This window comes from Panulirus ornatus, chromosome 4, assembly GCF_036320965.1.
Source record: "Panulirus ornatus isolate Po-2019 chromosome 4, ASM3632096v1, whole genome shotgun sequence".
Taxonomy (NCBI): domain Eukaryota; kingdom Metazoa; phylum Arthropoda; class Malacostraca; order Decapoda; family Palinuridae; genus Panulirus; species Panulirus ornatus.
Window position 1 is genome coordinate 59227161 of NC_092227.1, and position 18390 is coordinate 59245550.

Consider the following 18390-nt stretch of genomic DNA (forward strand, 5'->3'; position numbering starts at 1 on the left):
ATATATATATACTATACTATACTATACATATGCGCCATTTCCCGCGTTACTGAGGCAGCGTTAGGAACAGAGGACCGAGTCTTCTTTTGGAAAATCAATAATGAGACAGGAGGATTTCCAGCCCCCGCTCCCTCCCCTTTGAGTCGCCTTCTACAACACGCAGGGAATACGTGGGAAATATTCTTTCTACTCTATTCCCTGGGATAATATATATATATATATATATATATATATATATATATATATATATATATATATATATATATATTATATATAATTCTAGCACTGTAAACATCTTGTAACAGTGCTCTGATATTTATATGGTTTTTGTAAATCTCATACAACAGTCACAAAAAGGAGAGAGAGAGAGAGAGAGAGAGAGAGAGAGAGAGAGAGAGAGAGAGAGAGAGAGAGAGAGAGAGAGAGTAGCTTACAACCCTGTTCTCATGACGCAAATTATGTCAATAGAATATTTCAGTTTTGATTTCAGTTTCAGTGTATATGTGCTCAATTTTGGTCCTGTCGGTAACTGAAAGACATTCAAGATAAGCCTAAAGCACAGAGGAGAGTGTGGCAAGGCGCCAGACGACCTGACCAGCCCTATTACAGTAATCTGTGTCACCACAGAAAACTAGTTTCGAGGAACTCGATATCATAAGGACGTGCCGTAGATGCAGTGGGATGAGACATTACCCGTTTATACGCTAAGCATCGGATTCCATCTCCTTCTCTAGGGTTACACACCTATGTAGCTTCTCTATGAAATATTCCACTAAAACTTGTCAGGTGGCAGCCCCACACTTGGAGAAGTGATTTCGTGCCTCGCGGTCTCGCAATGACATGTTGGGAAACTAGTTCCTGAGTAGTTGGATCTCTCTCTCTCTCTCTCTCTCTCTCTCTCTCTCTCTCTCTCTCTCTCTCTCTCTCTCTCTCTGTCTCATATCCCTGGGAACAGGGGAGAAAGAATAATGTCCACGTACTTCCCTGCGTGTCGTAGAAGGCGACTAAAGGGGACGGGAGACCCTCCTTTTGTATTTCACTTCTAAAAGAGGAAATAAGAGTCAAACGGGGAGTGCTCATCTTCCTCGAAGGTTCAAATTGGGGTCTTTGAAGGTGGGCGGATTTAACCAAGATGAGAGGAGACGAGATATAGATAGCATGTTTCAGGAAAGAAACCTGGATGATCTATCTCTGAGTGAAAAGAAGCTCAAGGGTAGAGGGGAAGAGTGGTTTGGGAATATCTTGAGAGCAATGTCAGGGTTTGGTTGAGAGGACAAGAGCTAAGGAAGGAGAAGCGCTACTCCTGAAGCAAGAATTGTGGGAATGTGTGATAGAGTGCAAGAAAGTAAATTCTAGAATGATGTAGGTAAAACTGAAAGTGGATGGAGAGAGATGGGTGATTATTTGTGCTTATGCACCAGGTCATGAGAAGAAAGATCATGAGAGGCAAGTGTTTTGAGTAAGTGTGTCAGCAAGTTTGGTGCACGAGACTGGTTATAGTGATGGGTGATTTAAATGCAAACGTAAGTAGTGTGGCAGTTGAGGGTATAATTGGTGCACAAGGGATATTCAGTTGTATGAATGGAAATGGTGAAGAGCTTGTGTAGTTATGTACTGAAAAAAGACTGGTGATTGGGAATACCTGGTTTAGAAGAGATTTACACAAGTATACATATGTGAGTAGGAGATGGTCATCGGACATTATCAGATTACGTAATGATTGATAGGCGTGTAAAAGAGAGACTCTTGGATATAAATATGCTTAGAGGGGCAGCTGGTGGGATGTTGGATCACTATCTTGTGGAGGTTAGGGTGAAAATTTGTGGGGGTTTCCGAAAAAGAGGAGGCAGTGTCAGGGAGAAGGAAGTGGTGAGTAAGTGAGTTTGGAAAAGAGACGTGCGAAGAAATATCATGAGAGATCGAGTGTAGAATGGCAAAACGTGAGAGCAAATGAAGTGAGGGGAGTGGGTGAGGAATGGGAGGCATTTAGGGAAGCAGTGATCGCATATGACAGAGATTAATGTAGCATGCGAAAGACTGGGAGTGGGCAGATTAAGAATGATAGTGAGCGGTGGGATGGAGAACTAAAGTTCCTAATGAAACAGAAAAGAGAGGGCATATAGTCGGTACTTACGAGGATGGAGTGCAAATGATTGGGAGATGTAAAAGAGAAAGCGGCAGGAGGTCAAGAGGAAGATGCAGATGTTGAAAAAGGGGGCAAATGAGAGTTGGGGTGAGAGAGTATCGTTAAACTTTTGGAAGAATGAAAAGATGTTTTGGAAGGAGATTCAAGGCATGGTCCCTAAATAACAAAGATAGGAAGATTGTGCATGTGTTGGAAATGAAATGTCTGAGGACATTATGTGATGGGATGAATATTGATCTAATAAGAAATGATTAAGAGAGAGACGTTTTAGTTAGGAGATGATGTATGAGAGAGCTGAAGAAGGTGTGCTGAAAATGTTTGAACTTAAGGAGAGAATGATTGAGGAGAGGATGAGTAAGAGGGTATAGAATATCAGAAATGGAAGGAAACAAGGAAAATGGGGAAACCAAGGAAGAGGTGGAAGGATGGTTTTGAAGGTTCAGTAGAGTAACCAAGATGAGAAAAAAAGGAGAGATAGGTAGTATGTTTAAAGAAAGGAACCTGGATGTTTTGGCTCTGAGTGAAATGAAGCTCAAACGTGGTTTGGGAAGGTCCTGGGAGCAAAGTCAGGGGTTGGTGAGAGGACTACTCCTGAAGCAGGAGTTGTGGGAGTATGTGATAGAGTGTAAGAAAGTAAACTCTAGATTGATATGGGTAAAACTGAAAGTGGATGGAGAGAGATGGGTGATTATTGGTGCTTATGCACCTGATCATGAAAAGAAAGATCATGAGAGGCAAGTGTTTTAGGAGCAGCTGAGTGAGTGTGTTAGCAGCTTTGATGCACGAGACCGGGTTATAGTAATGGGTGATTTCAATGCAAAGGTTGTAGATTTGTGCGCTGAAAAATGACTGGTGATTGGGAATACCTGGTTTAAAAAGAGAGATATGCATAAGTATACGTATGTAAGTAGGAGAGATGGCGAGAGAGCGTTATGGGATTACGTGTTAATTATTAGGCGCGTGAAAGAGAGACTTTTAGATGTTAATGTGTTGAGAGGGGCCACTGGATGGATGTCTGATCATTATCTTGTGGAGACGAAGGTAAAGATTTGTAGAGGTTTTCAGAAAAGAAGAGAGAATGTTGGGGTGAAGAGAGCGGTGAGAGTAAGTGAGCTTAAAAAGGAGATTTGTGTGGGGAAGTACCAGGAGAGATTGAGTGCAGAATGGAAAGAGGTGAGAGCAAATGACGTAAGGGGAGTGGGGAAGGAATGGGATGTATTTAGGGAATTAGTGATGGCTTGCTCAAAATATGCTTGCGGCATGAGAAAGGTGGGAGGTGGGTAGATTAGAAATGGTAGCGAGTGGTGGGATGAAGTTGGATTGTTAGTGAAAGAGAAGGGAGAGGCGTTTGGACGATTTTTGCTGGGAAGTAGTGCTAATAACTGGGAGATGTATGAAGGAAGGAAGCAGGAGGTCAAGAGAGATGTGTGTTAATGAATAGAAGTACCGTCAGGCGTCGAGTTTGGTAGACGCCAGACGGTACTTCTATCGTGATGTTAAGATATAAACAACTTTGTTAAGTACTGGCACCTGATGAGGTGGATTGTCTCCTCGAAAGATGTTGTGCCACATGTATAGAAAAATTACATGTTAAATAGAATCATATGAACTCCCACTGAAGTCGAGTTTCACCATAACTTTTATCACAGACTAGTGTGTGTGTGTGTGTGTGTGTTGTGTGTGTGTGTGTGTGTGTGTTGTGTGTGTGTGTGTGTGTGTTGTGTGTGTGTGTGTGTGTGTGTTGTGTGTGTGTGTGTGTGTGTGTGTTGTGTGTGTGTGTGTGTGTGTGTGTTGTGTGTGTGTGTGTGTGTGTGTGTTGTGTGTGTGTGTGTTGTGTGTGTGTGTGTGTGTGTTGTGTGTGTGTGTGTGTGTGTGTGTTGTGTGTGTGTGTGTTGTGTGTGTGTGTGTGTGTTGTGTGTGTGTGTGTGTGTTGTGTGTGTGTGTGTGTGTGTGTTGTGTGTGTGTGTGTGTGTGTTGTGTGTGTGTGTGTGTGTGTGTTGTGTGTGTGTGTGTGTGTGTTGTGTGTGTGTGTGTGTTGTGTGTGTGTGTGTGTTGTGTGTGTGTGTGTGTTGTGTGTGTGTGTGTTGTGTGTGTGTGTGTGTGTTGTGTGTGTGTGTGTTGTGTGTGTGTGTGTGTTGTGTGTGTGTGTGTGTGTGTGTGTTGTGTGTGTGTGTGTGTGTGTGTGTGTGTGTGTTGTGTGTGTGTGTGTGTGTGTGTGTGTGTTGTGTGTGTGTGTGTGTGTGTGTGTGTTGTGTGTGTGTGTGTTGTGTGTGTGTGTGTTGTGTGTGTGTGTGTGTGTTGTGTGTGTGTGTGTTGTGTGTGTGTGTGTTGTGTGTGTGTGTGTGTGTGTGTTGTGTGTGTGTGTGTTGTGTGTGTGTGTGTGTGTTGTGTGTGTGTGTGTGTTGTGTGTGTGTGTGTTGTGTGTGTGTGTGTGTTGTGTGTGTGTGTGTGTTGTGTGTGTGTGTGTGTGTGTGTGTGTGTGTTGTGTGTGTGTGTGTGTGTTGTGTGTGTGTGTGTGTGTGTGTTGTGTGTGTGTGTGTGTTATGTGTGTGTGTTGTGTGTGTGTGTGTGTGTGTGTGTTGTGTGTGTGTGTGTGTGTGTGTTGTGTGTGTGTGTTGTGTGTGTGTGTGTGTGTGTGTGTGTGTTGTGTGTGTGTGTGTGTGTGTGTGTGTGTGTTGTGTGTGTGTGTGTGTGTGTTGTGTGTGTGTGTGTTGTGTGTGTGTGTGTGTTGTGTGTGTGTGTGTGTTGTGTGTGTGTGTGTGTGTTGTGTGTGTGTGTGTTGTGTGTGTGTGTGTTGTGTGTGTGTGTGTGTTGTGTGTGTGTGTGTTGTGTGTGTGTGTGTAAGGAGAACCAGTAAAAGCTACACATACAATGTATTCAGTATGGCTGATATAGAAACGAAGGACGATGGGGGCAACTTGAGTCTACGGAAATGTTTAGGAGCCTGCTGTTCTCGTAGTGGCCTGTATGAGCTAACGTGGGTCGCGTGCGGTTGTGGTAACAACTCAGGGACGAAGGGATTTCTGGCAGGACCACGCCTAACAGCACAGGAGAGTTTTCCCCACCGAGCGATTGGTACATCAGCAGCAGTAGCCTACCACGTAGGATCGTGATGGGAAGAAGGGTTTGCGTTACCATTGTTGCTGATCAAAGTAGTGGCACTTTTACTCGTCTTGAAGTTGACTTACATTTTTGGGAAAAAGAAAAAAAAGGCTTTTGTTGAGTAATGCTATGCTATTAGGCTAATAGCCAACATCCTAAAATTGGGTGTCCATTTTTATGAGGACAGAAAAATATACGAGCGTTCGCAACTTTAGGAAACTTAGTTTCTGAATGTATCGAGTGCATTGTTCACTGATTTACACCAGTGGAATATTCATAAAGAGTAGTGAGCAGAGTCTACTGGGCTGGATTTTGAAAGTTGATGTCTATTACCTCAGGATTTTGACCTTTCTACATCCTTAAAAAAAAGAACTGTTGTTATCGCCATTATGTTCAAAAATATATGTTCTTATGAGTTAGGGCATGATTATGTCCAGTGTTAGCAGCTCTGGTTAACACTGACACATCTTTGATCTCTAAACGGGCTTCAAGATCAAAAGGAGACACATCGCTTGAAGTTTCCTATTAATATAAGCTGTTTGATTCCTTTTTTTTTTTTTTCAAAGCATGTCTGTACGTCCTTATGCACAACACCAACAATTTGACATTTTTTTTTATTTTTTTCCCCTCATTTTCCCCCCCCCCCCCCCCCCCCCCCCCCCCCCCCCCCCCCCCCCCCCCCCCCCCCCCCCCCCCCCCCCCCCCCCCCCCCCCCCCCCCCCCCCCCCCCCCCCCCCCCCCCCCCCCCACTCCCGCCACCATTAGGTATCAAATGCATATTATAGAAAATTGATAGATTTAAACACATATAAATTAAATACGTAAATTATTAAATGAAAATAAAAGAGGTAATAAAATAATTTCGCATGAATAGAAGTACCGTCAGGCGTCGAGTTTGGTAGACGCCAGACGGTACTTCTATCGTGATGTTAAGATATAAACAACTTTGTTAAGTACTGGCACCTGATGAGGTGGATTGTCTCCTCGAAAGATGTTGTGCCACATGTATAGAAAAATTACATGTTAAATAGAATCATATGAACTCCCACTGAAGTCGAGTTTCACCATAACTTTCATCACAGACTAGTGTGTGTGTGTGTGTGTGTGTGTGTGTGTGTGTGTGTGTGTGTGTGTAAGGAGAACCAGTAAAAGCTACACATAAAATGTATCATTTTGTCGCACGAGAAATGCATCAGAATGAGCGCCACCACCACCATCACAGAGTGCACTACTTACTTTTAAATACATGACGAGTGTAGATGTCAGCAGGCAATTGTGGCTGGCTGGTGTGGCGCATCCTTTTATACACGAGCGTAGGAGATATATCCAAACTTAGAGTGTCAAGGGTAACAGCAAGCGCCGGTGGTCTGACACGCATTGATCAAGCACTGAGCCATATAAGGAGAGAGAGAGAGAGAGAGAGAGAGAGAGAGAGAGAGAGAGAGAGAGAGAGAGAGAGAGAGAGAGAGCACACAAGGATAACTACGGCAGTTGATATATAGGATCATGGTGGCTAGAGAACATATCTAGATCTGGGTGGTTTACACGTCCGTGTGGCATGACTACAACTACCCTTGTGATGTTATGAGTCAGTACAGAGATGTTCAGTGCAGTGATTAACTTCAAAGTAAGTTTGTTTGTTTTTTTCTTAACATCTCAGCTTTTCTAAAATGATCGTATGACAGCTAACGCTAATTAAGTCTTGCCATAGACGGGTTACTGTTAAACAAACAAGTCATTTCTTACATCACCAGATCAGGTGTTCGCTCCTTATGGACGTGCTCAGCAGCCAAACGTTTCCTCCCTTGCAATTCCGCCGAAGGTTTGTGTTTCCTTGATTGCTTCGCCACTTTTCCCTCGTCCATATAACCATCCCCGAGCACTGCATGGTAGCCTACACCCAGGAGCGTTCAGATGTTTTTTAATCTCCAGTCTGTTTGTAGTACGTGAGAATGAGATGCAATACTTATGACATAACATCCCCCACCTCCCTGACGTGTTCAGTAACGTTATGGTACAGATGTTGTCCTCTGTGTCACACTTTCTTCTCGCGGATCTAAACTGCCCCAGTTTATTCCCTGTAGATACAGACCCCACAGTCATTCGACCTTTTCGCTGACCGAGTGAGGCTTGCCTCGCTGCCTCTTGAGCTGTGAGAACTGAATATATGTATATATATATATAGTCACTCCTAAAGTAACAATGCTACCTCTTTCTGATCATTTTCTCAATATTTCCTGTAGTATGTAGCTTGACTTCCACTGTGTAGTGTCTAACCTCAAGTTTCTTAACGTAAACTGCTTTGACGTCTTCATATGCGTACTCCACTTTCACTACTAGTTTCTCATTGGTCGACTTTACAGCTCGCCATTGGTGGGGTGTTTTGTTCCGTTGTTTTGTTGTATCTTTTTAATTTTCCCGTTTTGTGTGCATAATGATAATTATACAAATAATAATGATAATGATAATAATAATGATAATAATAATGATAATAATAATGGTAATAATAATAGCTATAATATAATGATAGTAATAATAATAATGATAATAATAACAACCCGTTTATTGAATTAGATGGAGCCTAATGCCGACAATATACGTACGAACTACATAAAATGTATTCAGTATGGCTGATATAGAAACGAAGGACGGTGGGGGCAACTTGAGTCTACGGCAATGTTTAGGGGCCTGCTGTTCTCGTAGTGGCCTGTATGAGCTAACGTGGGTCGCGTGCGGTTGTGGTAACAACTCAGGGACGAAGGGATTTCTGGCAGGACCACGCCTAACAGCACAGGAGAGTTTTCCCCACCAAGCGATTGGTACATCAGCAGCAGCAGCCTACCACGTAGGATCGTGATGGGAAGAAGGGTTTGCGTTACCATTGTTGCTGATCAAAGTAGTAGCACTTATACTCGTCTTGAAGTTGAGTTACATATTTGGGAAAAAGAAAAAAAAGGCTTTTGTTGAGTAATGCTATGCTATTTGGCTAATAGCCAACATCCTAAAATCGGGTGTCCATTTTTATGAGGACAGAAAAATAAATGAGCGTTCGCAACTTTAGGAAACTTAGTTTCTGAATGTATCGAGTGCATTGTTCACTGACTTACACCAGTGGAATATTCATAAAGAGTAGTGAGCAGAGTCTACTGGGCTGGATTTTGAAAGTTGATGTCTATTACCTCAGGATTTTGACCTTTCTACATCCTTAAAAAAAAGAACTGTTGTTATCGCCATTATGTTCAAGAATATATGTTCTTATGAGTTAGGGCATGATTATGTCCAGTGCTAGCAGCTCTGGTTAACACTGACACATCTTTGATCTCTAAACGGGCTTCAAGATCAAAAGGAGACACATCGCTTGAAGTTTCCTATTAATATAAGCTGTTTGATTCCTTTTTTTTTTTTTTTTTCAAAGCATGTCTGTACGTCTTATGCACAACACCAACAATTTGACATTTTTTTTTATTTTTATGTGGACACTTTAAGTAAGTTTGCCCAAAACCTTTATCATTATATCATTTTTTTTCTATTTTTCCTCACGTACAACTCAAAAATAGGCTTTTAAAATTTTTGTTTCGACCAGACCCGGGCATGGACTCTACCTAAATTAAATTTGCTTGATAATACCGTACTCCAATTAGTCAAGAAACGTACGTATTCACGACGAGAATAGATATTAGACTTGGTTACAACACACAAATGAGACTCCCGTTGATAATGTTGAAGGTGGAGAAAGGTTTGCTACAGTGTAATGTTGGTCACCACGATCGTCGCGAAAAAAAAATACTCGATTTTGAAAATGCAAATTTTGATCATTTTCGCATTGCTCATAGTACCTCATGTCTAAGAAAGTAGCTCAGAAGAAACGCAAAGAGGCTAATAACCAACATGATAGTTAGGTAAACTTGGGTAGTGAAAGTAAGAGAGTTCTACGGCAAGGTAAACACGTCAACAGGAAGAGCGTATATTGCTAGAAAGAGCAAAGTAAATCATTACCCACTTTACTGATTACAAAAACATTGATGTATTTATTTCAGGACAACGAAACCATGGCAAAATTATCAAAAGACATTTTTTGCATCAGTATTTACGACAGGAGACACAATCCACGCCCCGAATCCAGTTTCATTGATAGGAAAGGAAAATGTTCTTTCGCAAATTGGCATGAAAGCTGAAGATATACCGTCAATAATAAACAGAATAAAAATGAATAGAACAGCAGGTCCTGTTACGGTATATCCGACAGTGAGAGGCTGATAATGAGATGGTTAAGCCTCTGCCTGAACTTTTTCACAAATGACTTGAGAAAAGTTCCAGATAAATGCAACTTTGCCAAATAATACCGGTATTCAGAAAAGGTAATCAGTCACTGCCCAGTAATTATCGTCCAGCCAGCCTAAACGTTTATGTTGAAAATCCTATGAAATCTATCATTCGAGACAGAATCGTTAACTATTCAGAGGACCGCCATCTGATAAACGATTCTCAGCATGGTTTTTGACGGAATCGCTCATGCCTGACAAATCTACTTGATTTCATTTATGATATATTGGACATGCATGACAGAAGTGAAGCAGTTAATATCATATATATATATATATATATATATATATATATATATATATATATATATATATATTTTTTTTTTTTTTTTTTTTTTTTTTTTGCCGCTGTCTCCCGCGTTTGCGAGGTAGCGCAAGGAAACAGACGAAAGAAATGGCCCAACCCACCCCCATACACATGTATATACATACGTCCACACACGCAAATATACATACCTACACTCCAAATATACATACCGCTCCCAGAATTTTCGCCCCTCCCCCACCCTATGATCTACTTCCGCTTCCATGGTTCCATCCGCTGCCAGATCCACTCCCAGATATCTAAAACACTTTACTTCTCCAGTTTTTTCTCCATTCAAACTTACCTCCCAATTGAACCTCCCAATTGACTTGACCCTCAACCCTACTGTACCTAATTACCTTGCTCTTATTCACATTTACTCTTAACTTTCTTCTTTCACACACTTTACCAAACTCAGTCACCAGCTTTCTGCAGTTTCTCACATGAATCAGCCACCAGCGCTGTATCATCAGCGAACAACAATTGACTCACTTCCCAAGCTCTCTCATCCACAACAGACTTCATACTTGCCCCTCTTTCCAAAACTCTTGCATTTACCTCCCTAACAAACCCCTTGCGAGGTAGCGCAAGGAAACAGACGAAAGAAATGGCCCAACCCACCCCCATACACATGTATATACATACGTCCACACACGCAAATATACATACCTACACTCCAAATATACATACCTACATTCCAGCACATCCATCCTCCTGCGCACAACTCTATCCATAGCCCACGCCTCGCAACCATAGAACATTGTTGGAACCACTATTCCTTCAAACATACCCATTTTTGCTTTCCGAGATAATGTTCTTGACTTCCACACATTCTTCAAGGCTCCCAGAATTTTCGCCCCCTCCCCCACCCTATGATCTACTTCCGCTTCCATGGTTCCATCCGCTGCCAGATCCACTCCCAGATATCTAAAACACTTTACTTCCTCCAGTTTTTCTCCATTCAAACTTACCTCCCAATTGAACCTCCCAATTGACTTGACCCTCAACCCTACTGTACCTAATTACCTTGCTCTTATTCACATTTACTCTTAACTTTCTTCTTTCACACACTTTACCAAACTCAGTCACCAGCTTCTGCAGTTTCTCACATGAATCAGCCACCAGCGCTGTATCATCAGCGAACAACAATTGACTCACTTCCCAAGCTCTCTCATCCACAACAGACTTCATACTTGCCCCTCTTTCCAAAACTCTTGCATTTACCTCCCTAACAACCCCTTGCGAGGTAGCGCAAGGAAACAGACGAAAGAAATGGCCCAACCCACCCCCATACACATGTATATACATACGTCCACACACGCAAATATACATACCTACACTCCAAATATACATACCTACATTCCAGCACATCCATCCTCCTGCGCACAACTCTATCCATAGCCCACGCCTCGCAACCATAGAACATTGTTGGAACCACTATTCCTTCAAACATACCCATTTTTGCTTTCCGAGATAATGTTCTTGACTTCCACACATTCTTCAAGGCTCCCAGAATTTTCGCCCCCTCCCCCACCCTATGATCTACTTCCGCTTCCATGGTTCCATCCGCTGCCAGATCCACTCCCAGATATCTAAAACACTTTACTTCCTCCAGTTTTTCTCCATTCAAACTTACCTCCCAATTGAACCTCCCAATTGACTTGACCCTCAACCCTACTGTACCTAATTACCTTGCTCTTATTCACATTTACTCTTAACTTTCTTCTTTCACACACTTTACCAAACTCAGTCACCAGCTTCTGCAGTTTCTCACATGAATCAGCCACCAGCGCTGTATCATCAGCGAACAACAATTGACTCACTTCCCAAGCTCTCTCATCCACAACAGACTTCATACTTGCCCCTCTTTCCAAAACTCTTGCATTTACCTCCCTAACAACCCCATCCATAAACAAATCAAACAACCATGGAGACATCACACACCCCTGCCGCAAACCTACATTCTCTGAGAACCAATCACTTTCCTCTCTTCCTACACGTACACATGCCTTACATCCTCGATAAAAACTTTTCACTGCTTCTAACAACTTGCCTCCCACACCATATATTCTTAATACCTTCCACAGAGCATCTCTATCAACTCTATCATATGCCTTCTCCAGATCCATAAATGCTACATACAAATCCATTTGCTTTTCTAAGTATTTCTCACATACATTCTTCAAAGCAAACACCTGATCCACACATCCTCTACCACTTCTGAAACCACACTGCTCTTACCCAATCTGATGCTCTGTACATGCCTTCACCCTCTCAATCAATACCCTCCCATATAATTTACCAGGAATACTCAACAAACTTATACCTCTGTAATTTGAGCACTCACTCTTATCCCCTTTGCCTTTGTACAATGGCACTATGCACGCATTCCGCCAATCCTCAGGCACCTCACCATGAGTCATACATACATTAATTAACCATACCAACCAGTCAATAGTACAGTCACCCCCTTTTTTAATGAATTCCACTGCAATACCATCCAAACCTGCTGCCTTGCCGGCTTTCATCTTTTTTTTTTTATTTTATTTTGCTTTGTCGCTGTTTCCCGCGTTTGCGAGGTAGCGCAAGGAAACAGAAGAAAGACATGGCCCAACCCACCAACATACACATGTATATACACACACGTCCACACACGCAAATATACATACCTATACATCTCAATGTACACATGTATATACACACACAGACACATACATATATACCCATGCACACAATTCACACTGTCTGCCTTTATTCATTCCCATCGCCACCTCGCCACACATGGAATACCATCCCCCTCCCCCCTCATGTGTGCGAGGTAGCTCTAGGAAAATATAACAAAGGCCCCATTCGTTCACACTCAGTCTCCAGCTGTCATGCAATAATGCCCGAAACCACAGCTCCCTTTCCACATCCAGGCCCCACACAACTTTCCATAGTTTACCCCAGACGCTTCAGATGCCCTGATTCAATCCACTGACAGCACGTCAACCCCGGTATACCACATCGCTCCAATTCACTCTATTCCTTGCCCGCCTTTCACCCTCCTGCATGTTCAGGCCCCGATCACTCAAAATCTTTTTCACTCCATCTTTCCACCTCCAATTTGGTCTCCCACTTCTCCTCGATCCCTCCACCTCCGACACATATATCCTCTTGGTCAATCTTTCCTCACTCATATATATATATATATATATATATATATATATATATATATATATATATATATATATATATATATATATATATATATATATATATATATATATATATATATATATATATATACACACACACACACACACACACACACACACACACACACACACACACACACACATATATTTTCCTATGAGTCCACGGGGAAAATGAAACATGATAAGATCCCAAGTGCACTTTCGTGTAATAATCACATCATCAGGGGAGACACAACGCGTTCATAAACTTGTCATTTTACAAATTTTATCAACAATAAAGTCATCTTATTTGTATAGACCATCACAAATATTAAGATTATAATTCTTTGTGTATTCAATAATAGAAGATTCAATGATATTTCTCGTGATAATAGAGTTAGAGTTGATAACTGAGATGGCATTACTCCAGTCAGTACAATGATCATAGGTTTTAACGTGATTAAACAATGCATTTGATTCTTGTCCCGTTCTTATACTATATATATATGTTGCTTAAGTCTAACAGAAAGATCCTTACCAGTCTGCCCAACATAAAATTTATCACAATTTCCACATGGCACTTTGTAGATGCATCCAAGAGAATTTTCTGGTGAATTTCTGATTAAGATATTCTTTATAGTATTATTGTTGCTGAAAGCAACATTTACATTAACAGATTTAAGCAACATGGGAAGTAAAGTAAAATTATTATTAAAAGGGAGAACGAAAAGACTCTTGGTGTCATTGGGATGTTTGGGCTCAACTTTATAAAATGATTTCTTTGCTAACTTAAGAAATTTATCAGTGAAAGATCTAGGGTGCTTTAACTTAGATCCATTGGAATATATCTTCTCAAACTCATCATCAATAAATTCTGGACTGCCAATACGTAATGCCCTAAGGAACATAGATTGAAATGATGATGATTTGATTCTGTCATGTTGAGATGAGTAATAATGGGTATATGAGCATACATTGGTAGGTTTTCTGTATATGCTAAACTTAAACTTGTTTCATGTGTTGTCTATGGATCATGCAATCTAAAAATGGTAGCATACCATTATTTTCATTTTCTACAGTAAATTTGATGGAAGGTACTAAATTGTTAAGTAAGGGGAGAAATATTTTTAAATTTTCATTTGTTTGCCAAACACAAAGAACATCATCTACATACCTAAACCAAATTGCATTAGTTTGAGAAGATGTATTCTATTGGATCTAAGTTAAAGTACTCTAGATCTTTCATTGATAAATCCCTTAAGTTAGCAAAGAAATCCTTTTATAGAGTTGAGCCCAAACCTCTCATTGATACCAAGAATCTTTTAGTTCTCCGTTTTGATAATAATTTTACTTCCCATGTTGCTCAAATCCTAAATTTAATGTAAATGTTGCCTTCAGCAACAGTGATACTATAAAGAATATATTAATCAGGAATTCACCAGAAAATTCTCTTGGATGCATCTATAAAATGCCATGTGGAAATTGAGATAAATTTTAAGTTGGGCAGACTGGTAAGGATCTTTCTGTTAGACTTAAGGAACATAAATATAGTATAAGAACGGGACAAGAATCAAATGCCTTGTTTAACCACCTTAAAAACTATGATCATTGTATTTACTGGAGTAATGCCATCTCAGTTATTAACTCTATTACCAAGAGAAATATCATTGAATCTTCTGTTATCAAATACACAAAGGATTATAATCTTAGTATTAGTGATGATCTATACAAATTAGATAACTTTATTGTTGATAAAATTTGTAAAATGATAAGTTTATGAACGCTCGTTGTATGTCATGGACAATCGCATGTTTACCAAATGGCGTCCTAGCTTCGTCTCTTTGATGTATATCAACTGACTTATATTTCTCTCTTGTGTCTACCCTGATGATGTGATTATTACACGAGAGTGCACTTGGGATCTTATCGTATTTCATTTTCCCCGTGGACTCATAGGAAAATCTTGATCACGCGCAAAATTGTGATCCTTTCCAATATATATATAGATCTTTTTTCTTTCTTTTAAACTATTCGCCATTTCCCGCGTTAGCGAGGTAGCGTTAAGAACAGAGGACTGGGCCTTTTTTGGAATATCCTCACCTGGCCCCCTCTGTTCCTTCTTTTGGAAAATTAAAAAAAAAAAAAAAAACGAGAGGGGAGGATTTCCAGCCCCCCGCTCCCTCCCCTTTTAGTCGCCTTCTACGACACGCAGGGAATACGTGGGAAGTATTCTTAATCCCCTATCCCCAGGGATAATATATATATATATTTTTTTTTTTTTTTTTCCCAAAAGAAGGAACAGAGGGGGCCAGGTGAGGATATTCCAAAAAAGGCCCAGTCCTCTGTTCCTAACGTTACCTCGCTAACGCGGGAAATGGCGAATAGCTTAAAAGAAAGAAAAAGAATATATATATATATATATATATATATATATATATATATATATATATATATATATATTATCTCGGAAAGCAAAAATGGGTATGTTTGAAGGAATAGTGGTTCCAACAATGTTGTATGGTTGCGAGGTGTGGGCTATGGATAGAGTTGTGCGCAGGAGGATGGATGTGCTGGAATGAGATGTTTGAGGACAATGTGTGGTGTGAGGTGGTTTGATCGAGTAAGTAACGTAAGGGTAAGAGAGATGTGTGGAAATAAAAAGAGCGTGGTTGAGAGAGCAGAAGAGGGTGTTTTGAAATGGTTTGGGCACATGGAGAGAATGAGTGAGGAAAGATTGACCAAGAGGATATATGTGTCGGAGGTGGAGGGAACGAGGAGAAGTGGGAGACTAAATTGGAGGTGGAAAGATGGAGTGAAAAAGATTTTGTGTGATCGGGGCCTGAACATGCAGGAGGGTGAAAGGAAGGCAAGGAATAGATTGAATTGGATGGATGTGGTATACCGGGGTTGACGTGCTGTCAGTGGATTGAATCAGGGCATGTGAAGCGTCAGGGGTAAACCATGGAAAGCTGTGTAGGTATGTATATTTGCGTGTGTGGACGTATGTATATACATGTGTATGGGGGTAGGTTGGGCCATTTTTTTCGTCTGTTTCCTTGCGCTACCTCGCGAACGCGGGAGACAACGACAAAGCAAAAAGAAAAAAAAAAAAAATATATATATATATATATATATATATATATATATATATATATAAAGATATATAAATATATAGATATATAGATATATAGATATATAGATATAAATATATAGATATATAAATATATAGGTATATAAATATATAGATATATAAATATATAGATATATAAATATATAGATATATAAATATATAGATATATAAATATATAGATATATAAATATATAGATATATAAGTATATAGATATATAAATATATAGATATATAAATATATATATATAAATATATAGATATATAAATATATATATATAAATATATATATATAAATATATATATTTTTTTTTTATTATACTTTGTCGCTGTCTCCCGCGTTTGCGAGGTAGCGCAAGGAAACAGACGAAAGAAATGGCCCAACCCCCCCCCATACACATGTATATACATACGTCCACACACGCAAATATACATACCTACACAGCTTTCCATGGTTTACCCCAGACGCTTCACATGCCCTGCTTCAATCCACTGACAGCACGTCAACCCCGGTATACCACATCGCTCCAATTCACTCTATTCCTTGCCCTCCTTTCACCCTCCTGCATGTTCAGGCCCCGATCACACAAAATCTTTTTCACTCCATCTTTCCACCTCCAATTTGGTCTCCCTCTTCTCCTTGTTCCCTCCACCTCCGACACATATATCCTCTTGGTCAATCTTTCCTCACTCATCCTCTCCATGTGCCCAAACCATTTCAAAACACCCTCTTCTGCTCTCTCAACCACGCTCTTTTTATTTCCACACATCTCTCTTACCCTTACGTTACTTACTCGATCAAACCACCTCACACCACACATTGTCCTCAAACATCTCATTCCAGCACATCCATCCTCCTGCGCACAACTCTATCCATAGCCCACGCCTCGCAACCATACAACATTGTTGGAACCACTATTCCTTCAAACATACCCATTTTTGCTTTCCGAGATAATGTTCTCGACTTCCACACATTCTTCAAGGCCCCCAGGATTTTCGCCCCTTCCCCCACCCTATGATCCACTTCCGCTTCCATGGTTCCATCCGCTGCCAGATCCACTCCCAGATATCTAAAACACTTCACTTCCTCCAGTTTTTCTCCATTCAAACTCACCTCCCAATTGACTTGACCCTCGACCCTACTGTACCTAATAACCTTGCTCTTATTCACATTTACTCTTAACTTTCTACTTCCACACACTTTTCCAAACTCAGTCACCAGCTTCTGCAGTTTCTCACATGAATCCGCCACCAGCGCTGTATCATCAGCGAACAACAACTGACTCACTTCCCAAGCTCTCTCATCCCCAACAGAGTTGATAGAGATGCTCTGTGGAAGGTATTTAGAATATATGGTGTGGGAGGAAAGTTGTTAGAAGCAGTGAAAAGTTTTTATCGAGGATGTAAGGCATGTGTACGTGTAGGAAGAGAGGAAAGTGATTGGTTCTCAGTGAATGTAGGTTTGCGGCAGGGGTGTGTGATGTCTCCATGGTTGTTTAATTTGTTTATGGATGGGGTTGTTAGGGAGGTAAATGCAAAAAAAATATATATATATATATATATATATATATATATATATATATATATATATATATATATATATATATATTTCATTCACTTATTATACTTTGACGCTGTCTCCCGCGTTAGCGCCGTAGCGCAAGGAAAACTGACGAAAGAATGGCCCAACCCGCACACATACACATGTATATACGTAAACGCCCACGTACGCACATATACATACCTATAAATTTTAACGTATACATACATATACATACACAGACATATACATATATACACATGTACATATTCATATATGCTGCCTTCATCTATTTCCGCCGCAACCCCGCCACACATTGAAATTACACCCCCCCCCCCCTTCCCCGCATGCGCGCGAGGTAGCGCTAGGAAAAGACAACAAAGGACACATTCATTTTCACTCAGCCTCTAGCTATTGTGTGTAATGCACCGAAACCACAGTTCCCTTTCCACATCTAGGCCCCACAAAACTTTCCATAGTTTACCCCAGACGCTTCACATGCCCTGGTTCAATCCATTGACAGCACGTTGACCCCGGTAGACCACATCGTTCCAATTCACTCTATTCCTTGCACGTCTTTCACCCTCCTGTATATTCAGGCCCCGATCACTCAAAATCTTTTTCACCCCATCTTTCCACCTCCAATTTGGTCTCCCACTTCTCCTCGACCCCT

At 40.7% G+C, this 18390-nt stretch overlaps 1 protein-coding gene across 1 annotated transcript in view; it reads right to left on the reverse strand.

Annotated features, from left to right (window-relative positions):
• Window positions 1-6546, reverse strand: part of LOC139764522 (uncharacterized) — a 42361-nt gene extending 35815 nt beyond the window's left edge. Inside the window, exon 1 of the mRNA XM_071691189.1 lies at window positions 6485-6546. Coding sequence (XP_071547290.1) covers window positions 6485-6496 — 12 coding nt within the window. The 5' untranslated portion in view covers window positions 6497-6546. The remainder of the gene's footprint in view (window positions 1-6484) is intronic.
• Between the last annotated feature and the right edge of the window lie 11844 nt (window positions 6547-18390).